Source organism: Rhodnius prolixus, unplaced genomic scaffold, assembly GCF_049639745.1.
Source record: "Rhodnius prolixus isolate KJV_2025 unplaced genomic scaffold, Rpr scaffold_4, whole genome shotgun sequence".
NCBI classification, from domain to species: domain Eukaryota; kingdom Metazoa; phylum Arthropoda; class Insecta; order Hemiptera; family Reduviidae; genus Rhodnius; species Rhodnius prolixus.
In genome coordinates, this window is record NW_027411614.1 from 33,023,552 (window position 1) to 33,049,013 (window position 25,462).

At 33.7% G+C, this 25,462-nt stretch overlaps 1 protein-coding gene across 5 annotated transcripts in view; it reads right to left on the minus strand.

The window, feature by feature from the left end:
- The window catches only part of LOC141455982 (lachesin-like), a 325,735-nt gene that overhangs the window by 13,632 nt on the left and 286,641 nt on the right, over positions 1 to 25,462 (minus strand). For 4 of the 5 annotated variants that reach the window (XM_074131526.1, XM_074131525.1, XM_074131524.1 and 1 more), the window contains one exon: positions 4,479 to 4,649. In XM_074131526.1, coding sequence (XP_073987627.1) covers positions 4,479 to 4,649 — 171 coding nt within the window. Of the gene's footprint in view, positions 1 to 1,624; positions 1,769 to 4,478; positions 4,650 to 25,462 lie in introns of all 5 variants that reach the window. The other variant, XR_012459551.1, reaches the window with a different exon arrangement.

Below are 25,462 nucleotides of genomic sequence, written 5' to 3' on the forward strand. Positions count from 1 at the left end.
GATTTCAATTTTAATAATAAATCTATGATGAGAAAGAATAGGAATTAAGAACGATAAAACAAATTTTGCCCACAAATCGGCTTTAATATTTCACGGAGGAGTAATTAACCTCAACTTAGGATCGCAGTAATTTCAGTATTTTCTAGAATCCTGATGATTGCCTTCTGATCAGGTGGGCTTTTTCATTTTTTTAATTACATTCACTATTTTTTCAATTACTGTGCGCTGTCAACACGGATCGGAAATTACCCAATTCGCTGCAACTTTTTGCTGCATTTCGGACAGAATATCAATTCTAGAAAGAAGCTTTTTTTTTGAGCCTTGATACTTTCTATGAAAATTATGTAAATTTATCAATTAAGCATTTAGACAATAATCTGGAGTCAAGTTAATAAGAAAATCTACTTATACTGCCAATCTTGAGTCGAAATGACTCCGATATATTTACTGGTAATGCCAATCTGGAGTCAAAATGACTCTCATGATTCAAGTACCTAAACTAATCTGCAAAAAGAAACTAAGAATTCCATGGTCTTCAGCTCGTTACTATTGAATGGTGAGAGAGTGGGGATAGCATATCTAAGAGTCTTTTGGGATAGCTATGAAATGTGGGAAACAGAGACCATTCCTATTTTTTTTGGAGTCAAATAGACTTCCGATTGGCAATGTAGTGTTAAATGAAGTATTTCATCTTAAAAATCTAGTCTGAACACTTTCGCTTACCGAATTCTATGTAAATTTAACCTTGAAACTAAATATGTATTTTAAGAAATGTACATTGTCAATGACTAATAATGAAAATTCTGTTGGTTGTAGTATTTCAATGAGAATACTTTTTTGTTGAATCTCGCGATGGTTTTAGAAGACTATAATCTACACGAGCTTCCTAACTGACTGTTTCACTTCCTTTTAGCCCTTCTAGAACTCTTTTTAGAGGGCAACAAGGGAACTCTGTCGCAATGCGCACTCCCCTCACCTTGCAAATGATTTCAGATTTGACGTGCTCTTAAAATACAAACAAATGACAGTGGTATGCATTTACTTTGAAGAAAATTTCTGAAAGACACATATTTACACCAGACAACAAACAAGTAGGTTTCCATTTAAAGGTTTGCGTCAAATATGGCCGGTATTTTGAATAAAATGTCACTATAAATCCAAAGAGAAAGCAATATGAATTATAATTAAAATTGTGTTGGTTATAAATTGGCCGTTATACGCTGCATGATAACAAAATGAAATACATCCATTTCGCCTGGCATTTAATATCGCACACATTTAAACTGCACGTCAACTTCCTTTTTGCGTTTTACCAGAGCCCACCAGTTAGTTTACAGAGCAGCCAAGCCAAGTTATTTAAACTCATCGAGCGTACGTACATTCTTCTTTACATGTCATATACTCGTATAGAACATAATGTATAGGCTCATATCATTTCTATAGAACGGTTAAACATGGGCCATATAAATAGAACCAATGGCGGAGTCATTTTCAAAGGGGTTATCATCACCGTCACCTCTCTCATATAGTATGAGGCAACATTTCTTCCTTTATACACACACACACACTCAGACAGCAAGATACTATGCGATGTTATATGAAGTATCTGTATATGACAACAAACCTTGACAGAATCTTGAACAGTAGAAGAGCTCAGGAACATTGAATTTATGAAATCAATAAAAATATCCCATTTTGTCAATTAACATCTCTGGAAATAGGCTCCTTACAACGATCATGATGCTTTGGATGATTTTATAGTTATTTCCTATAAAAATAAATAAACGATCACAATTCTATGTCTGTCATTCGGGCTGCTAAAAACGTTTTGACTGCAACCACGGCAATGCGGTTGTACACGTCGAACGCACCGTAACAGAGAGTTGGTTTGACGTGTATGCAGGTCAAACACGCTTAAATGGTTAATAGTCTCCCACCGCAATATCGCGAAACTTCTAGATGAACGACTATCTTCAAGTTAGGAATGTTAACACATAATGCTCCATATTTGAAATAAATGGGTAACTGGTGTATTAAATTGTCTCTTAGAATTGAGGTTAAACTTGCATCGCCTAACGATATCTCCACTTTCATTCTACTCCGACTTTATTTAAAGAAGAAGATAGTTTTATTGCTAGAGGCAACGAAAAAACCTCGATTAAAGTTAAATTTAAAAGCACTATTTCAAAACTTCTCGCTGTTTACAGAAAGATTAAACGATAAAAACGATTTTTCGTGAAAGTGGAGTACTAAAAATATAAATACAGAAACGAGCTATTTAAAAAAGAATTAGGCATGGCGGACGCTTATAGGAAAGTAATCCATTAGTTTTACTTTTTATTCAAATATGCTTCAGCCTTAAATTTTTTTTGCTCTTAGCAATAACTTTGGATTGGGATTTTCGTTAGTAATCAATGATGAAATTAAATTGATCAGTAAATATATATTTCTGATTAATTGTCTAAAATTAAGTACATTCTTATTCGAATATTGATTAACTAAGGTTTTTGATTTGTAGTAAGATGTACTCAAATTATTTAAAAAAATTACTCTGCTTTTCTATTATTCATGGGCGTTGTTTTTAAGCTTATAAGTTTTTTCAGTTTTGTAAAAAAGAGTTCTTATTTTTGTTTTATGTTTAATAATATGTTTTATAACTTTTGTTTTTTGAATATTTTATTCATTTATTTACTTTTGTGTTCAAAAAATTGTGTACTTGTTTCTTGTTTAGACTAAGCAATGTATGTATCATTATTTTTGTCAAACTCTTGTTATAAGACACCAAGTCTTTATAAGCAAGAAGAACAATTAGAATATTTATTAATTTAAATTCGCAGAAAGTTCATTTGGAATCAAGCATTTTGGTGTACCGGTGGGAGACTATTAACCATTTAAGCGTGTTTGACCTGTATACACGTCAAACCAACTCTCTGTTACGGTGCGTTCGACGTGTATACTCGATGTGAACAATATTAAATTGCCATTAACTATAAAAACTCGAAATTTTAATAAAAATACAATAAGAATATTATTTGGTGGGATGTTTCCTTTTATCTTACCAATAGAACTGCGGTGGGAGCCAGCCAAATGATAAGTGGTTGGTACATGTTTGGTCTCCGCATTAGAGATTGGGAATTACGTACACAAATAAAAGCTCTCAACCCTTGTGCAATGCCGTTTTTACCTCTTAGATAGAGATTCAGGACCTCAGTACGAGCATGATTTCATTTTGCACAGAATTCAAAGCTCTTTCTTCATTGTAAAAGCTCTTACGTCCCTAGTTAACTAGAGCAATGCATACGTGAAGCGGTGCAAGATTTTGAATGAGCACAGAATTGCTCTGTAATCTCAAGCCCCAGAAATTGCAGAAAAAGTCGCTTGCAGTGACTATTACGACGTTGTAAACTTTTGGTTGTTTTGCACTGCGTTTGCTCTGATGTGTATACACGTCATTGTCTGATTTTAATTCCCCACATGGGAGGGGATTTTTTTAAAACTTAATTCCACGCTTAACTGGTTAATCGTTTTTTTTTTTAGGTTTTAAAGCTTAGTTAAAAATGGTGGATCAGAAAATTATTTAATAAGATTGAATCATTTATTGGCGAATGGCTCAGGTTTGGCATTAAGAATGAGACTTGATTCATTTAAAAGCTTCAAGATCAGGACTTCATTTCATATTCAACAATTTCACTTATCAAAATATTATTTCAAATTCCAAACAAAGCTAAAATGACGAAAAAACACTGACCACATTAAATTCAAATTAAATAATATCATATCAAAATTTCTGTAATTAAATCGTAGAATATACGTTGCTTAATTAAACAATGAATTCTTTTTCTTTTTTAATTTTTGTCCTATTTAAGTAAAAATGAATTTTTTTCTATTTAAAGAACAACATAAGGATATAGCAGTGCAAGCTAAGTATTGCCTAGAATAAAATTGTAAGTACAACTTAGAAGTACAAGATCGCAGTTAAATTGCCAGAGTACGTTTATATGAGACAATTATTCGGAATTGCCGCACGACTGGCTGCGCAGCTAACCTACTAAATTGCCACACTAACACATTATTGCATTAAAATCATTTACTTTGGACTCAGGGAATTTGTATCCTCATTTTCTCAATTTAATTTTTCCTTTTGTAAGATTAATATTTAATAAATAATATTTAATATTATTTATAATATTATAATATTAAATATTATTTATTAAATACAAAACAAAATTTTTCTAGAAATTGTTTATGTAATAAAGCTTTTCAAAAATGATGGTCTCAATACTGTATAAAAATAATAATTACAGAAGCTCTCACATCGGAAAATAGAAAACATTGCAGTTGATTCAAATAACAATTATCCTTGAAATGTTTATTTTACCTTCAAGTAAAGAAATAACTTCCTCATTTAGAGTTCTGAATTCATTTGCAGCTAATAAAGTGAATAAAACAATAACTGTTTGAATTATGGGTAAACATACCATAAAGTCTGATGGTGCCTTCTGCATCTCCTATAGAATTCTTCGACACACACTTGTAGCCGCCTAGATCAGATTTATGTATGTCTTTTATTGTTAAATACATGACAGCGGTATAATATGGACCAATCTCTTCTTCCATCATATATTTTATACTCCGCACTATCATTTCACCTGAAACAATAACCTTGTTAGTAAAATAACTAATATCTGCCACTACCCACTTTTTCTTGTACAAATATTTAGTCAGATTTCAAATTTTTATTCCAATTTTAAGCGCAAGACATAAGAATTAACAGGAAATTTTTTCGATCATGGCAAAATTATATTTTTTAAATGTGGCCACGCGATCATCTCAACATATAACGCCGACCTCCTAGGATGGTTGCTTGTGTAAGCTTGCCAACATGGCGAACTAACGGCTTCCATCACTGGATGGTCGTAGTTCACTTCACTCACTTTCTCTTGGTGCACATGCATGTAAATGTATGTAAATGCACAAATATGCGTGCACGTGTATTTGCACCATTTCCTTACCCTCATCTCTTTTGCTTATGGTAAAATTAATTACAGTTGCAAAATAAACAAACAAATAAACTTATACGCGATGTGCATGGCTTTTGGACATTGCGAAATCACTTCTCATATTATTTTCATTGTGCTGCAGTTACTTTTGCATTAAGTTAGACGAAATGATACGTTGTAGATGTAATCTAAAGAACAAATTCTAATGAAAAAGAGAAAGCTAACTCTACTCAGTAGAAGTATTATTTCATAATCATATTTAGAATTTTTACCTCTACTGATTCTAAAAACTGTTATAATCGGAACAAATTTATAGTTTTTTTTTTTACTTTATTTACTTTCACAACTGCAATATATTTCTGCAATAAGTGAAGCTGATACAACTTAATACATAGTATAAATACATGAGTAGCATGTGGGAAGAATTCACCCATTGGTGAAACCCCCAAAAAAGAACAGTTCACTATCTTGCACTGGCACTTACTTCCTTAAGAAGATCAGGTGGCCGCTGGCGCTTCAACCGTCTTGCAAGGATTTCCCGGTAATGTAGTAAGTTGGGATATTAGAGGATTAGAATGAGAGGTAATTGAAATGTAGAATTTAATGTAACGGGATCTTACAGCTTTTGAAACATAAGGAACAATGAAATATCGATGCAAGGTAGAGTTAGAGACGTAGTAAGGAGCATGAGCGATTCTACGGAGTGTTTTTGACTGGAAGGATTGGATTCAGCAGGTATTGGAAGCTTTGGCTAAGCCCCAAAGTTCCATTCCGTAAGTCCAAGCAGGTTTTAGTGTAGATAAGTCGTTTATTTTATGATATAAGGCGCTTCAACATCTGGGGAAGTCGTTTATTGTTTCAAATTTATAGTAAACAAAAATTTTGTGCGAACCCACAAACTTCTTCCACTTATTGCCAAAGTTCCAGAGTTCCTAAGGATGATTGGCTTAATCTCTTATGTGATGTAAGCTTCACAAAATAAAATAAAAAAGTAATTCAGACTGAAACAAACATAATTTATCTTTGCAAACAAAGTATCTTTTTTAAGATTAATTTTAAAGCTAAATAATATTGATATATATCCCAGAATGGATATAGAATAACAGCTGAAGTGTGAATTATCCTAATGAATGGGAAATAGATAAGACGAAAAGCGAAAGACAGGAGATATTTGAACCGTACAATAGGTGATTGAATAGGTTAGTGTACAAGGGCATAACGTGCTGGCAGGCACCAAACTCTGTGCAGGTGGAGGAGCTTACCTTCGCCACACTATCGGATAACACCTGTTGCCCCATAGATCGGTAATAAATGAAATTACATTGCCTCAACTTTGACTCCATAATATTTTAACACTTTACCTTCGTTCTAAAAAACTACTCAAACTCTATTATTAAGAGAGTTTCTTCAAATTCGTAATTTAAATTCTTTTATTCATGGACATGTTTTTTTAAAATGTGAAATCCACACAATTCAGCTGTCATTAACAAATGACAATATTTGACCCAAAAAAAAATTGTTACAGTTTGCTGGAAGATAATAAATTTTATATGCAATAAGGTCCGTTATATTCTGTTTTCCACCATTTTCTAGAATGTGGAAAAATTTGACAGAAATTTTATAGAATAGCTGTATGTAAAAAGAATTTAGATAAAATTTAACAATGACCAAAACAAAAAAATAAATTATTTATTATTATCCACTTCTACAATTCATTGTAGATAGTCTACTAACAGTCGATCCAAACTACAAAATAATGCAAGAGTTCTGTTCTGTTTTGGGGGAAGTAATGCATTAATCTAAGATTCTAAGAGAAGAAATATTATTGCCAATTTCAGTCATAATATTTTTTTATTCAATACAGAAGGCTGATTCATTTATACAAAAGGCGTACCAACCTTTTTATGGTTAACACCCACAATGTAAAAAAAATAAAATGAAAACAAAAATTGTTAATAAGTGCAGGTTAACATTCAGAAATCCGGCAATCGGAAATCCGGATTCTTCAGTATTTCGGCATGAATTTCAGCAGCATATTTTCAAATTTCCCTGTACTTTAAAATTCTGAGGATCTATTTTTGTTTAGTTTTACATGCATTAAAATTCTTTAGAACCATCTGTACTGTATTTTATTTTTACTCGGTAAACAATAAAATTTCGTTATCTTTTTACTTAGTGTTCATTTTTTCCCCTCTTTAAAAGAGTGAAAATGTGGTAATTAAATATGTACATCATACATAAACCTTCAATTATCCGGCTCATTCAAAAATCTGCACACTCCTCAGGTATCAAATTTGCTGGATTTGAATGCCAAACTGTATAAGGTAAATAATTTTTGTAAACACTTTTTAATTCATTCTCAAATCAATGAACATTGTAATCTGTTCTGTAAAATATGTTTCACAGCACTGAAGATGAAACAAACATAGTCTTTATTAAGTTAAAGGCTTAGCGCATTAAAACAAATACAAAAAGTTATAACTGGAATTGAAGAAATGTTATTTAATGTGCTACTGAAATTGATTTAGACTTATGGACTTGAACTGTAGGCCAAATAATCTAATATCTACTAGAATACCGAGACGGGCTAGCAATGTCTCACTTAATGACTAAGTTTTTAATAATTAAATAAAATGGGCAAAAATGCGAAGACGTGTGTTAGGATCTTGGTATTTCAGTTAAAAAAGGAACAATAAATAGATTTTTTAAAAAATGTTTAGGATGAGGTAGCGCGAGAAGTAATTGGAGAATTGAACTAGTTGAGAGCTCATCAACTGGAATTTGTTTGAAAGAGATGGTATAGCCCAGGGGTCGGCAACCCGCGGCTCGCGAGCCGCATGCGGCTCTTTTATCCAAATTGTGTGGCTCTTCAGCTTGCCAAAATTTTATTGAAACGAATGAAAATTCCATTATTAAAGGTATTTTTTCAAAAATAATTTTAAATGTGATAGGTTCGAAATTGAATAGAATTATACAATATCAAAATAAAGTACTTGATTTATATTGTAAGACTGCCGCCTTTTCATTCGTTTAGTTATTATTTATTTGTTTATTTACTTTGCAGTATATAATAATAAATATATAAAACATTTAAATGCTACTGAGTATCATAAAATAATAATATGTGATTACAAAAGATCTACCAGAGGTTTTTACATTATCATCCTTGCAGCTCTTGGTAAGATTTATTAAAATTATTTAAGAAGAAATGGTTCTCTACTTGAAATAGGTTGCCGACCCCTGGTATAGCCCAACTAGAATAGCTAGCTGAATGTTAGATATACTCGTACTAACTGTAATGGATAGAAAATTTAATAATTATTATTTGAGAACATATTTATATTTCCCTATTCAGAAAATGGGGTAAGGTCTGTTAGACGGCTAAGCTGGTAAATAAATAACGAAGGATATGTCAATTTCGGGACGTTGTTGCACAACACAAACGAATATATTTAGAGGATGGATTTTTTTTTTTTTTTTTTTTTTACAAAGAGATTTTATTGAGAGTGGGTTTGCTTGCTTAGTGTTAGTGTATAGTTACGAGAGAAATGTGAAACAGCTGGCCGGTAGTGTTTGTGTTGTTTTCCCTGTTGAGAGACGCCTTCTAGCAAGCCGATATGACACGTCGGCGGAGTATGCGCTGGACCAACGCACCACCACCACCACCACCACCACCACCACCACCACCAACAACAACAACACAACTCTCAGCCACATGTATGTAAATCCCAATTACGCCATCCAACATAGTCAAAATATTCATCTCCGCTCTTCTTCTCGTCCAACATTCCCAGAGCCAAGAGAATTTTTTTTTTTTTTTTTTGAATAGACACCAAAACAAAATATGTATATTAATGCCATGCATAGTAAACACTGCAAAAGAGAGACATGAAAAGGCATGGTGACGAGGGAAAAAACATGAACCCACTTTGGAAGGCGAGTGGTTGAGATAACTGAGCGCTTCTTTACTAGAACTGATTACCATAATATATCTACTGCAGCACGTTAGCTGAAATCAAATTTACAGAATCTTAGCTGTTGAAGTGGCTGCTAGGATGATTAGTAAAAGGAAGAAAGAACGTTGCTAATTTCAGTCACTATTTATATTTTTTTTGCCAAGCTTTTGACGTAGAGACTAGTTCATTTTCAGGGCTTATGCTATTAACAATTCCTTATTTTTTACAGTGTTATTTTTAGGTTTTATAAAACAGCCAGTACAGAAACCACACCAACCTTAGACAATAACAATGTAAAAAAAAAGCTATAATTTTCAATAGCATAAGCCTTGAAGATGACCTTGTCTCTAAGTAAAAAGCTTGGCAAAAAATAAAAAACTTATAAATGAAATTGGCAATATGAGAATTGGCAAAATGGATCGTCTCTTAGATGGTAATGTGGGCGGGCGCACCTTACAACTACGTAGTTTTGGAAGTATTGATAATATTATTTGGTCCGATCGAGATAATTTAATTGGAAAAATTGAATGTCAGCAAGTAAAATGTATCTTTAAAGAAAAGCGTCTACGTCGCATTTCGTGGAGTACAAGGAACACCGTCACTAAAGTCTTCCAAGTACAAAGCAAAATACTAGGACAGAAATTTAGTTGAATTTAGATTCTCTACTCCGACCTGATTAATCAATCACATTTTTTTCTTTGTCCTTTCTATGGCATTACAGTCCATGAAGGGCCCTTGCTTCCTCAATTTTCAAACTGAGGTTTCGAGACGTGTTTAAGGTTTTGAAGGGGGGACCTTGTATTTAAAGGGTTCACTCTCTCTCTCTGCCGAAGCTAATCTCCAAGGGAAGGTAATCCTTTGGAATGTAGTAGGCAACCCTTTCCTGGGCTTGTTTATTTATGTGAATGAAGTGTAAAAGTGTATTGTGTGCCTATTGTATAGTGAAAGTGCATGGAGTACTGTGCTAGGAACCCGTGGAATTGCAACACTTTAGAAGCTACAAGCAACAGCAATCCCCCTACTGGAGTACCACCACACTTTCCATCATCATATTATCATTATTGGTCTAATAGAGATTTGCGAACAATACGCTTTTTGCAGTTGAACGAAAATATTGCGGTCGAATCCCAGAGCTGATATACTGGTGTGTAGTTCCAATGGAACTTTGCCAATTCTTCTGTGATTGCCTCGTTATTGTAGTCTAATTATTAGTATGTGATTTCCGCTATTTTTTCTCACAAAAGATCTCACAAAATTTGTATCTCCGATAAAAATACAAAAAAAGAAGTAGAGATCATAATAACCATTCTGATCAGTAAGTAGTAAATGTAACTAATAATAAATAGCTACACGCTTTTTTAAACTCTACAATCACATGCATCACAAGGATCTTACAACTCAGAATCTATATCCGTGAAGATTTTCATAGCAAGGGCGTTACGAAGATGTACCAGTCAGTATGTCCCAGAGAGCCTCTATTCAATTAACCAGAGAAGTCTGCAATTGATGCTCTATTTGTGAGTGTCGCGATAGATTCAATAGATCAGGGGTGGCCAACAAGACGATTGTAGAATCGGTATTTCCATACATGAAGCTAACGAAGACTGAACAACGTTCTGACCTGACTGATTTCCTTATTGAAGACTCATTATTATTATCTTTGTGAGGATAGACACCTAATTTATGATCCCTTGGTTAGAGACATGTAAACTCAGTCTTCCCATTAATGTTAAGGCAACAAAGTAAATCCTAAATCTGTCTTTATCTGTAGCTACTTTGAATTAATAAATATTGTTAATAATTATCCATGTTCTTTTAATTCCCCTGGATGTGAGTTTTTTGGCCCTTTAAATAAATTATTGTTGTTGTATTTTACGAAGGTAGATAAGCCGTATATCTATATTTCAGTACGAGGTGTGCTCAGCGAGCTATTGATAGATTAGCACAAAGTAACTCATATTATTCTTTCAAGATAAATTTTCCTGCCCCCCCCCCCAAAAAAAACGCGAAAGTGAAATATTGAAATCAAATTATCAGCCATACTGTGCATTTTTATTACAACTTTTTCATATTTACGAACCAAAATAGAACAACTTATACATTGCAGTTGATAAAAAAATTAAATTGCATTTTAAGTTAGTAAAAATCTATCTTGAAAAAGTGTCGGAAAATAGAATTTTTTAGGAACCGCATGTACGGAATGCTGCTATCAAAAGTTGGGTCTGGAAATTTATTTTCTTCATGGGCCTATATCTCTAAAACTTAATAAACGATTTAGAAAATAATATATTTTACTTATCTACCCATACCTCGCTAGAATGCAACTTATACTGAAATATAGTGTGTAAACATAGTATGCATTTCACACCCCTTCTTCCCCCTTAGACTACGCCTATGACAACACTCTGCGTTCTCCCTTTACTGGCAACCCAGCTGAATACGGACCGGGTCTTCCACATTCTGAGTCCAATGAAAGTAAGTGCATACTCGCAGGAAAGAGCATTTTTAAGGGAACAGGCAAATGAACATTATTTTGAGCAAAAAAAAAAAAGCAAAAACAAGCAAGTGCTTTTTTTTTTAACTCTCTTTAGTACTGTAGCGAGTTATAGCGGGAAGTTTGTGTATAGAGTAAACGATACAATCCATTAAATTCTGTACACAGAGCGAGAGGATACTGTTGGTATTGGGAAGGCAGGGGTTATTTATCAGAGAATGGAGTGGATAGTGTACAGTGCGACCGAGGAAGGTATATAATAGATAGAAGAGTAAGGAGGGAAAGAGATTGTATGTGACCGGAGCGCTCTTATCTCAGTGAAGTCCCTGGCAGCAAGAAGGTGGAGGAACAGCAAGTCTTAGCGTCCTGATCTCAGGGCACACCTTACCTATTGGACCGGTACCTCTATAAATTCACTTTCTAACTCTCTCTCCACAGTCTGCATCGTTTCCATCTAGCCCTCTCACTCACTAAACTGTAATGATCGAGCGAACCTCCATTTCCTATCTGGCCAACAGTAGCCACCAGTACCAACCAATCACACACTTACTAACCTATATTTCTCACCACAGTATCTCAATTTATCATTCACTGATTTTAGAGTGATTATACTTTTCTAATTTTCTTTAGTTTTGTTTTTACTAACCCCATTCAATCGAGCTGATTTTAGAATTTCAGTTAACACCAATCTTATTTCCGGGTTTTTGAGATCTTTTAAACACGATTCTTAAATTGTTTAGTAAAATTATCTAATGTAAAACAAAAATAGAACGTCAAATTTAAGTTAAATAAATAAAATTACATAGAATAAAGCGCATACATAATAGATCAAACAGAAAAATAATTTGAAATAGGGTTAAAATATAGAGCTTATTTATTTATGTACATGTAATATACATTTTATCATTTTTATAACAAAAACTTATAAATCAAATAGCCAGCATAAGGGTCTGTGACATCTATTAAATTTTGCCTTCTATATCTCAATAACTATTATCACTAAAACTTTGCGATTAATATCAGTTATAGAGCAAACTTTTCTCTACGATTCGGTAAAAAATTCATTGAAATCTGATGAATAGATAGAGAGATATAAACGTTTGAAATTTAAAGGAATAAGAAAACCACCAAATTTTAACCTTCTATATCTCAATAACTATTATCACTAAAACCTTGCGATTAATATCAGTTATAGAGCTAACTTTTCTCTACAATTCGGTAAAGAATGCATTGAAATCTGATAAATAGGAAGAGAGATATAAACGTTTGAAATTTTAAGGAAAAGGAAAACCACCAAACTTTAACCTTCTATATCTCAATAACTATTATCGCTGAAACCTTACGATTATTAATTATAGAGCTATCCTTTCTCTACTATTCGGTAAAGAATTCATTGAAATCTGATGAACAGGAAGAGAGATATAAACGTTTGAAATTTTAAGGAATAGGAAAACCACCAAACTTTAACCTTCTATATCTCAATAACTATTATCGCTGAAACCTTACGATTATTAATTATAGAACTATCCTTTCTCTACAATTCGGTAAAGAATTCATTGAAATCTGATGAATAGGAAGAGAGATATAAACGTTTGAAATTTTAAGGAATAGGAAAACCACCAAACTTTAACCTTCTATATCTCAATAACTATTATCGCTGAAACCTTACGATTATTAATTATAGAGCTATCCTTTCTCTACTATTCGGTAAAGAATTCATTGAAATCTGATGAATAGGAAGAGAGATACAGAAGTTTGAAATTTAAAGGACGTATATAACCTCCAAAAACCTTAAATATCTCATTACCTATTATCACTAGAACATTGCAATTTATACCAGTTATGTAGCTAACTTTTCACTACGATTCAGTAAAGATTTCAATAAAATTAGAACAATATGAAGAGAGATATTGAAATTTGAAGGAATTTTAATACCATTAAAATTTAACCTTCTTTATCTCATTACCTATTGTCATTATTATTATTTTTTTGCTATCATCCTTTTTTAAAAACAAGTGAATGAGTAGTTTAATACCTTTTATTGCAACCAATCTTAGTTAAATGTGTGCTTTATTGTATGCTTTGATGGGAAGATGGTAAGATGACGAGGTTGTGGAATAAAATAATATCCTATTCCCGACTCGTATAAGGGGTAATAGAAAGAAACTTGCGTTTGCAGTACCTTCCAGTATGAGTGGCAATACAAATAATGATAACATTACTTCCTCTTAAAGGATGCAGGAGAAATTTAGCTATGATCACAATAACTTCTCCTAAAGAGCGGAAAGAAAAATTATCTGTGATTACAGTTCTTCCCCCTAGAAGGGCGAAGTGAATTTAAACTGCAATACTTCTCCTTGGTAGGTGTAAGAGCTGAATGGCATTTAAATATTACGCACTCTAAAATCTTCTTCTAGCAAAATTTGATCAAAAAAGTTCGAAGATTTAAAGTAATAGTAATTACTTAAATTAGTATAGTAATTTAAGAGGAGACTTTATTTACGTGGGGCAAACTCCTCTCCTAAAGCATACACCATGGTGACCCCAAAAAGCCGCATCTACAACAAATTTCAAATAGAATGACAATTCATTCAATAAAATTTGTTCATTCATCGATAATTTGAACGTTTGCAGTACTTCCCCTTAGTAGGTGTAAGGGCATGATGGCACTAAAATTCACACAGGAAAGCTCTAACCAACCTACGTGCTAAATTTTATCAAAATCGGATTTAGATTTATAGAGTTATTACTATTATTATTAGTTTTACAGGGTGCCTTACTCGCCTGGGGCTAACTCCCCACATAAAGATGCATAGCGTCGAGACCACAAAAATGCAAACCTACATATTATATTTTGAACAAAATGATACTTTATTAACGAATACAGATTCACGCAACGATAATTTAAAATGATTGCAAAACTTCCTCTTAGTAGGAGTAAGAAGTGAACGTTGCTTTAATGATACGTAGGGGAGCCCTAACCCTTTCATCCTGCCAAATTTTATCACAATCGGGCTAACATTTAAAGAGTTATTAGTAATAATAATTTTGGACGGACTCCTAATACCCCAAAAGGGACAAAAGAACATTTTCTGAAAATGCCGGATTTGCTCATTTTCAGCAACTTTTTTTTCTAGAAATCTATTATATCTGAATTGTTGCAAAAAAAAAAAATACAGATATAAAGTAGGATTTGCCTTATATTTTAAGAAAAATTTGGGAATTTTATCTTCTATAGAAAAAGTGAAATAAATTGTCAAAGTTGGTTGTTTTTGGACGTACCTCTTTTTCGTGCAGTTTTTGACGATCAACCTTTGTACAACTTTCTTACCGGCCAGTTTTAATAATTTGTTGCATGTATAGAAAACTATAATGAATACTAAATAAGCAGAAGACAAGGGTGAATGAGATGTATATAGTAGATGAATAAATACAGTGACAATAACAACAACAACGTTGGGAACAAGACAGCAACATCGCTAGACAACTAGACCAATCGGTAATGGTTTGTTTACACAGTTTACAGTGTACTATAATTTGTTATCATAATGATTGTTATCAAACTGAACATCCACAATATGGATCTCTCTAGTTTACATCCATTTGGGCCACCATTACATCCACTATTCTACCATTTGCTTACAGAATATCAATAACGTGTCCATTCGAATTATTTTAAGTGAATACTTAACAAAATAAGAAAAAATATTTTCTCTCGGTCAATGTATCAACTGAAATGCATTTCTACTTTCATCTGTGAAGTTCGAAGAAGCTGTCTTACTGACTCCAATCTCTTGCTCCCCATAGATAAGTTAAGATTTCTAAATTTCTGTTTTGTTTTAAGTTTTGCGTTGCCTGGTTCAGTTGAAGCAATACTTTTCTCATTTCTTTTTAGACATTTCTAGAAAAAATACTTTGATAAATCGGACATGAGTCTTATTTGTGATTCCTGAAAGGTCTCCTGTCCTTATAACCCTACCTTGAAATCTTGTCTAATCGTTACATCACTGATATTCCTGAATATCCTAGATAGCAGTATAAATATTATTTGGCAAGCAAGGTTCTTCACAATAGAAATCAGGTCAAATTATGATTTGAAATAAGCAAACGAATCCCGTAAAACACCATTTTAAAAAGAACTTCACTCTTCAGAGGTTTTTCAACAGTCAGATCATCTGACTCAGCATCAGCTTATTGCATAATTCAAGCGAAGGAATTAACTAAGTGCTTAGTTTAGAGGGTTCTCACGCGTACATCCTGAGTTCGGGATTCAGAGGCTGTCCCTAAGATATTATTTCACTTCTTAAGAGCTACTTACAGCTCACTGTCCGTTGATGAGATGTTGTCCTAAGGCCGGCAGTGTACTGAAAAAAGCTCCAGGTACCAATTGACCTCAGACGATGATGCGCCTTAAATTGAAACAAAAATAAAACTGAGACAAAACACTAATAACTTGTTTCTTAAACTTCCGAGCAGAACTTATCTACCAAATAAAATCAGTTAGAATTGAAATAGATTATAATCCAAACACTTTTCGATAATATAGACACCGCAGACCAACAAATGTTTTTTTAAACCATTTTTTAATATCATAGTAACGTTTGTATTTCTTTGGAATCATGTTAATTATTCTACTCGTCGTTACTTTAGGAACGCTTAGTCTCTTTTTGGGTACGCACACATTAAATTTATTTCTCACATTATAGGAATATTTTTAGTTTCCTCTCACCATCTTTAAGGAGCTGTATGTTTGTCTGATTTTAAATAAGCACCCAATGGTGGACATATTTTCTTGAAATAGCTGTAACTCAAAAAATGAGGGAGAGGGATTACTTTGTTAAGAACAAATGGATACAAGGTATTAGAAGAAATTTTGACACTAAAACACCGAAAGAAAGTATTAGCATTAGAGGCGACTCCCCAAAATAACAGTCTGTAAGTTACCTTTGATTGAAATAACTCGTAGAAAACCATTTCAAAATTTCATCTCTAAGCGTTTTCAACAGGTAGATCAGCTTAAGTCTACTTACTGCTTAAATCATTATCTGTATATCCAGGAGAACCCATATCCATACTATTTCCAAATATACAGGTAGGTTATCTGATTTTTCACCCACATTCACATTCGCTGAAGGACTGGCAATCAATTCTCCAAATTCCAATTCCGGATCTCAACAAGGGAATAAAAAAAAGTGGCAAATAAAAGTGAATTACAATAAATTTGAATACATCACCTTTAATTTTTTAAAAAAAAGTACTTTCATCTACCTGTTCAACGTTCTAATTCTTCAGAAAGCCCACATAAGTTACCATGGATTGCAACCCACGCAAGAGACAAACATAGAATACAAGTCATAACATTTCTTCAACTAAGATTAAACTGCTCGGCAGTACTAATGCTTTCCATTTCACTTCGAACTAGAATAAGGCTGGAAACATAGTGGAGCGGCGAGCAAAGCGGCGATGATAGCGAAGAGCAAAGCAGCGAAATCAAACACAAGTAAACATATGGGACCGCGCATAGAGGCGAGCAAAGCGAAGATAGAGCAACGCTATCTATAAAGAGTAGAGCGAAGCGTTATTACATGTTTGATTTCTTCGCTCTCATCGCGCTCAAATTGTAAAGGTTATTTTTCAAAGGTTATGGATATTGATACATTATTGGTTGTTTGTTTAAAGAAACCTCTGTGGGGCCATAGTATTTGTGAAGCTACAATAGTTTTTAATAATTAATAGTTTAAATTAATTAACAATTAGTAGTTAATGGAGAATTCAGGTAATTTTTGCTACATTTAATTTGGTTCTCAATCCCTTAATGCTAACTTTCATCTAAATACTAGGCAAAATTAAATTACATTTTCACGTCCTACTACTTCTGATCAGGACGAATTCTCCAATCCTTCTTCTGTAGCGTCGTACTACTCCAGTTTTTCAGATGAACAACATTAATTTATGACAAATCATGGTGTAGTGATTTAATAAAATTATTGTGTTTTTTTAATTGACTAATTTCTTTTTATCTGCATATATTTCTATTTTATTTTTATTTATTTTGATTTTCTTATCTTAAAGTAACTGCTAGGATTAATGGGGTTACACAGATTTGTATTTAATTAATAACCTACATAGTTAATTTTTCTATATTGTGCCTAACTCTTGTTATGAGTTGTATTACTAAAAAACAATAAAATTTGATTTTGATTAATGGTGTTACACTGGGCTAGTATGTAATCAAATGTTGATAAAGACATTCGAAAATACGCATGAAACTTGCCAGGATGCTCCCGAAGTTGTTGGTACAAGTGATGAAATTCACCAAGTTCATTTCTAGACTTATTTATGTCATGTACACTGCAGCTCCTACTACTAAGCTGCTGCTAATACCAAAGTTTCAACGAAGAATTTTCATATAAAAATAGTCCCTCCATCTTGTTTTGTCAAAAGGAGAACGCGACTAAATTCGTCACTATGTGCATGCGAATCTTTGCTCGCTGCTCGTCGCTCTCTTTGATTTGAAGCAGCTATCATCGCCGCTTTGCTCGCCGCTCCACTATGTTTCCAGCCTAACAAGGAAGGGCTAAGCGTCCTAACCTCAACGGAATTCTCAACAAAAATATCGATAAAAAATATCGATTTATGTCTCCAATATCTCCATTCCCCCCTATTATCTTCGTATTTAACACCTTATACAAGATCACCCCAAATCATGGCTAAATTCCATGTTACTGTAATTTTTTTCTAACGTACTAATGTTCATCTAATGTACTTTTTGCAAGTAATGCATTATTAAATATAAATTCATATTATACGAGTATGCTTAAAAAAAATGGAAGATATACAGTAAACATCATGAAACAGCTGTAGGCTAAACAACACTAATCGTACTCATAAACCCTTTAAATGCATTATTTAAGGCATGAGATCAGGTAAAATCAAAAGTTCTGGAATTGACTTGAAACTAACCAGGAAGCAAATTTAAGAGAAATTTAGCACGAATCCAACCTGAGAATTAAATTTAAGATAAAATGTAAAACATTAACATATAAAACAGTTGTAAATATTATTGAGTTTATAAACGCAACTCTCCCAAAATTTGCCAAATAATTATTAAACCTTCTTGTTTGTAACAGATGTAAAATTAATTTTTAGCCATTTTTTGTATGCTTGAGAACATCTAAAGCTCTTAACATTTGATTTTTCTAAGAAAAATCACTCAGAAAACTACTTATTTCCCGATATTAAGAAAAATACTAGCTTTAATGCCTTGGCAATATTTTTAGTAGAAAGGGGATGAAAAAATACATAGAAATGACCTATCGCGTGCTCTTCTTTCTCTTTGATAACAAGTTAAAAAATTGAAATATGATTAATAAATACCAGATTTTGAAATGGCCTAGCACCTTTAATTTTGAAGATATCGAATTGCGGTTTCCGGTTTCTTTCATAACTTTTTATACTCTATAAAACTGTTTATATGAAAATGGGGGTCAACTGCAAACCTTTACTTTTGGTCGCGCGTCAGCCGCGTATGCAGGCAAGAATCTAAAATCAAGTCAAATATTCTGGAACTAGGGGTAACAAATTTTTCCTCTACCATTTTTTTGCTCCGATTAACCGTTTAAGCATGAAATGCATTTGAGCCGTCTTAAAATGAACACCCTGTATATGAAGCAACTGTTATTTTGTATCCTTCCAAAATGACCGACTTAGAAATGTGAAATAAGAAAATTAGCTTTATTTCCATAATGACGTGTAATAAGCGAAGTAGTTAAAGTGCTTGTAGAGAAATGATAGTGTTAGTGAAGTAAATCACCATGAGTTGAGCGAACGGCGAGGGAAGGGTAGGCCGCTAGTGGTGATACCTAATGGACATGGTGTTTAATCAGTCACTGTCGAGCATTGCTCGCCCTTTGGTTGCTGTAGGAATGGTTCTGTTTCAAGTTGTCAGTCCAACATCGGCTACCAGATTGTCGCTTATAGTTCACTTTCGTTACCACTGGCCTTAATGGATTGGAATGCGCAATATACCCACCATTTATATTTGTGTAAATGTAACACAGGCTAACTTACAAATGTATATCCTATACGTCTCAATAAAAAGGTTTTTACATTCTTTTTTTGACAATATCAGCTGACAAACTACTGGCAAACAACGCCATGTTTTCACCAATGTTTATTGAGTAACATTTATTAAAAGATAATAATAATAATTAATCTTTTAGCAGGAGTTGAGGTAGCAGTTTGTATGGCTAACTAGTTACTTGAATTGAATTAAATCTGATAGCTTTATAATAATATTGGTTGTAAAATATTAAAGTAAAAGAGATACATTTGGCTTTGACTTCTTGATTAATTAAAACTAATAATTATTCACATGTTTAAAATAAATTTTCTGGCTCCTTAATAATTCTTTGTATGGAAATAAAAAAAAAACATTTCATTTTAGATTTAGTACAAGCAAGAAAATCACCTTATCTCTAACATTCAGATCATCTTTGAGAAAAAAAAAACAGACTTTAAGTAGATATTTCGAAAATATTACGAGGCAAAATAAATGAAAATATTTGACATCGTCATTGCCGATGTTACATTCTGGACAGGGAGAATCCTGGAAAACTAAACTCCGTACCATCACAATAACTATTCTTACTGAGTAGTCTGACCTCTAATTCATTTTTACTAATATGGCAATCTATTAATAAATAGATCTCTCTTAGACGTAAACTTTTTTTTTTTACATTATTTATTTTCACAACTGCAGTATAATTCTACAAGAAGTGAAGCTGATACAATATGATAACAGAATAAATACATGAATACATGAGGGGAGAATTCACCTGTATTGGTAAAACTCCCAAAGTGGTACAGTTTACTATTGTAGTACATTGGCACTTACTTCATTTAGAAGATCGCGTGGCTTCGACCGCCTGGGAGGATTTCCTGGTAGAGTAGTAAGTTGGGACACTAGTGGATTAGGATGTGAGGTGATTGATGTGTGGAATTTAATATAAAGGGATCTTATAGCTTCAGAAACATAGGGAACAAGGAAATCTCCGTGCAAGGTAGAGTTAGAGACAAAGTAAGGAGCATTAGCGGTTCTACGGAGTGTTGTTGCCTGAAAGGATTGGATTCTGTAGATATTGGAAGCTTTGGCTGAGCCCCAAAGTTCCATTCCGTAGGTCCAGGCAGATTTCAGTATCATAGTGTAGATAAGTCGTTTATTCTGTAGTGAGAGTTTAGATCGTTTGTCGAGAAGTCTAGAGAGAAGTTTGAATCGTCTGTTCAGTCTAGTATGTGGATTCCAGGTTAGAGACGTAAATTTAAAACTGAAGTTTATTCGAATTTGCCCTGGTTTCTTGCTAGCCTTTTATCATGACGATCAATTTCAACTAGGTAAGCATACTAACCTGAGGACGAAATAAAGAATACTAATTTGTAAATTCTTCACTTCTGCAAGTGAAGAATATCCTACACAATAGATTCAAGGAATGTTTAAGGAAAACAATCTTCGATAGAGTCCCAAATATGGTTATAAGGGAAGCCGTCGGTATAGGTAAAACCATACTGGATAGGGTGGACGAAAGAAGGCTGTTGTGGTTTGGACATGTCCTTTGCATGAGCGATACGCGCCTCCCAAAAAAGGCTCTCTGCTGGCAACGTGCTGGCAGACAAAGAAGAGGAAGGCCTATGATTAGCTGGCTCGCGCGGGTAAAGGAACTAATGATACACAAGATCTGTGCGAAAGCGACGCTCAGAATAGAGAAGGGTGGATGCTTGGCGCAAGGAACCCTGGTTTGGGAAATACCTTGAAAGAAGAAGAAGATTCAAGGATGAAGGGTTTGTTCTGGCATTGAAAGTAGTATAAAGCGCCTGTTTTAAAAGAAATTTAAACACTTCAAGCTTAGTGTCTACCTATTTCGTCCTACATAAAAGTCTGGAGTTATCCTTGGCAAATGCAAAAATTGCTTGATGAATCTAACTTGGACCCTTTCTAAATCTCCGTGATGAGAACAATCCAAACATTAGCTTCAGAAAGGAATACGCTCAACAGCCTATTATCAAATAAAGAAATTATCGAGTTCAAATTATCATTTTTCATTTGATTCAACAAGCTCAAAATTTGTGAGAGAATTTTGGCTAATAAATTGACGTTTAGAAAATGTTTTATAAGAGGAAAACAACAGCTCAGTGTTTAGGTTCTAAACGCGGAGATCCCAGGTTCGAATCCAGCTGCTGGCCATTATAATTTTCTCTTCCTAGGAGCTTCCTACAGCTCGGTGATGGACAGTGTTGTCTGTAACGAGAGAACACTGTTACACCGAAGGCTGGCAGTAAACTGAAAAAAAAGCTTCGGGAGCTAATGACCTCAGATAATGACACGCCTTAAATACAGAAAAAATGAAAATAAAATGAAATAAATAAACTTTAAGATTCAGACTACTTTTTAAAAATGAGGTTTTTAGGACTCTTTTTCAAATTTATTCTCTATATCCGAAATACTATCAACATTTCATTAATTTTAGAAAGTTATTCCACAGTTCTTCTGATGAATTTTACACGCTTTTCATAAATTATCAAATGCATCAAATGGAATGTACTTAAATAACTCAATAAATTGTGACAATAATGGGTTTATATAACAGATATTACGCTGACTTTAAGCTATATGCTTATATACATAAATGCAGCACAACCGATTAAATTTGAAATGAATCTTTAGGTAGCAGAGATGAGATTCTTCCTCAAATATACTTATATGTATGTAAAGTCCTCAATTGTACGTTTTTTCTTCTACCAAAAAACCTTTGAAAACAATGAGAAAGATCTTTTATTTTTTCATAAAGATTCGGTTAACTGTAGAATGATAAGGATGATAAGTGTTCCGAGTTGAAATTCCGGATAGCCGAGAGTTTTAGAAGAGTTTGTATGTCAGACGGACAAGATATCTTGACAGGCTTACTCGCCTGTGGGGGCCTGTCAGAACTTGTGCACCACCAAATCCACTCACCACAACCTATCTCATAGTTCTTCTACTACTTCTACTTCTTTTCCCTTCCATAGTCAGTATGTAATACTTCTCATCCTATCGACACACTTTCCTCACTCAGGGACTGGGCAATCGATTTTACATCAATGGCCAAGCGTGAAATAAATTTACAATGTTACACTTTAGGGAAAAACGGAATTGATATGTAGGTGCCGTAGATTAAAAAATAAAATAAGTTTTTGAGGGTAGTATGACGTCCCAGAATCCCATAAAATCAATTTTTATGAAAACAATTTCAGACACAAGCTATAGAACTCCACCTCTTTATGGATATGAAAACTTATAAGAAATCATTCTAAAATTCAAGCACGTTTCTTTCTAACTCAGAAATTCTGTCAATAAATTCAATTAATCCTAGGGAATCATTCAACACACATGTATAATATTAAATTAAAATTGAACATTAAAGGGAAGCCTTTTCACCAATAATTCACACCTTCAACTTACGTCAAGTTGGAGGTTACGTCCAAGTTACGTCGTAACTTTAGTCAAATAATATTTTGGGACAACAGTTTTAGTAGACTCAAGAGATTATGTTGCCTTTTAAAGGAGTTGTTAAATTACTAAGATTAAAAATCAGCTGAAGTCAGGTTTCTGAAAAATAAGAAAATAGAAATATGGACAGCAGATCTGTAAAAAGTTTTATTTTTCTGAGAGAATTAGAACTTCATATAGTTTTTTTTCAACTCAAAATAGAACAACTAGAGTTCTGTTTTTTACGTGAAATGAAAATCCCAACCAATACAAACACTATAAAACATGTAACCGCGCAAACACTTAAAGTTCAATTGGCTAAAACTATTTTTTCTTGTTTCCCGGGGAAAAAATAAAAATCAAAAAACTAGAAAATTTCAACATCCCTTCTTACAAGAAATAACAGAAGGTCAAGGTACAAGGATTGGCTGAAAAGCAATGCACACATGCTTGCAGAGCGCGAACGAAGAGCTTCAAAAAGCGCGCGAGGTAGCATTTGGAAGTCACATTTCCCCTTATTACGTATGCGCAGTTTGAACTCGCTGCGTTCAGCCAGTGTATTTTTAGACGCCAAAGTATGCACACTTGTACTGGGAGATAAACAGCGTGCTATCGACTTTCTTTTGAGGCGATGACAGGGGACGAATCATGGGTCCATCATTTACGACACCCAGAAGAGAAAAGGCAGAGCACTGAATATTGACATATGTCTTCTCCTCAGCCGAAAAAGTTCAACACAATTCTGACTGTGTTTTGGGATGCTCACTAAGTTTATGTGACCGATTTTCTGGAACCAGGGGCAACAGTGAATCCTTCTCGGTACGTAAAGACTCTAAGAAACCTCCGACGTCGAGTTGGTCGTGTTAGAAACAGCTTGGCACCAATAATCTTGCAAACACGACTAGGCTCGTCCTCACACCTCGCGGGAAACTGCAGAGGCTCTAAAAAAAAACTGAGGTTTCAACCAATTCTACACCCTCCTTATTCCCCGGATCTTGCTCCCCGCGATTTTTATTTGTTTCCTCAACTCAAGAGAGATCTCAAGGGTAATCATTACTTCTCAGACGATGAGGTGAAGGTAGCTGTCAATTCCTGGATTCAAGAAAAGTCAAAAGAATTCTTCAGTGACGGAATGAAAAAACTTGTTTCACGTTGGGAGAAATGTATTAGCGTTAATGGTGACTACATTGAAAAGTAATACATAATTGTGAAGCTTAAGAATTGTACTTTAATATACTTTCTGTCCGAACTTGGTAACACTTTTCTTTCCCCCTCTCCTAGCATGTGTTTTACTTTTCAGCCAACCCTCGTACATGTGAGTTCAAGAGAATGAGGGGGGTAGAGAGTGATAAATCACTTGCAATAATCGCCAAATCCATGAACTGTGTAAATTTTGGGGATTTTTGCAAAATTAGGCTGGGTTGCACGCAGGGCGCCAAGATTCATGAGTCTGACAAATCATGATGCCTAAAAGGGTAAAATACAATAATGTAACCATAATTTATTGTAGGGTGAGGAATTATAATATGTAACTGAAATTAAATACATTATAAGGCATGCAGTGACTTTTTACTCGCTACTATCTAAGGTTTCTAAATGGATGAAATCTCAGGTCGAAGAATGAATGAAACGTTGGATACTTGCTGATTTAATCACTACAATCATTACGAGAAAAAATGGTAATTTGGTCAAATTTCTGAACGGCAAACAACGTTTCAATTGCTTAAAAAGGCATGTATTGATCAATAAAACAGCGTGTTAAACTCCAAACTCATCCAAGCCCAAGCATCACCACAAGATTTCCATGATCCTAAGAATGTCTGTAGCTCAATGGTTCACAACAAGAAGTGTAGCATATAACCGAGAAAACATTACCCACAAGCTGGTAGTAAAGAGTGAGGACTTCAAACAGCATCAATCTCTTAAAATGGATGAAAATCTAAAACAAATCTGAAGAAGCATGCTACAGCTTCACACGATAAATTTCTTCGTTTACGCTTATAGTAACATCAGTTATGTGAAATTAAGATAAAAATTATAGAACAATGAAACGCATAATAGTAATTCACGTGTCGAACAAGTAGAACAAATCGTGCAACTCATTAATTTGGGTGTGCCACAATACAAAAGAGACAAAAATGTCTATAGTTCTTCTATTTCGGATTTTGACAACAAACTGAGAGAAACTAGGATAACATCCTGGAAATTCAGGTGCTACTCGCAGATTCTTTCCTTAAACGATTTGAAATCACTAAGGGGTGCCAAAAGTTTGAAATTTCGGAACACATGGCATCTTCTAAACTCAATGAGATTAAGAATGAATGCAACTCTCTGAAAAATATGTTTCAAACAAGTTTTTCAAAAAATAGAAGTTAATATTGTTAAAAATTCCCAAATTATTTTTGCAACTAGTTCCTAACAGTTTAAAGACAATATTTTCAATTCTTGCACGATATTGTTTACAAAAATCTGCGAAAACTTCATCTAAAAC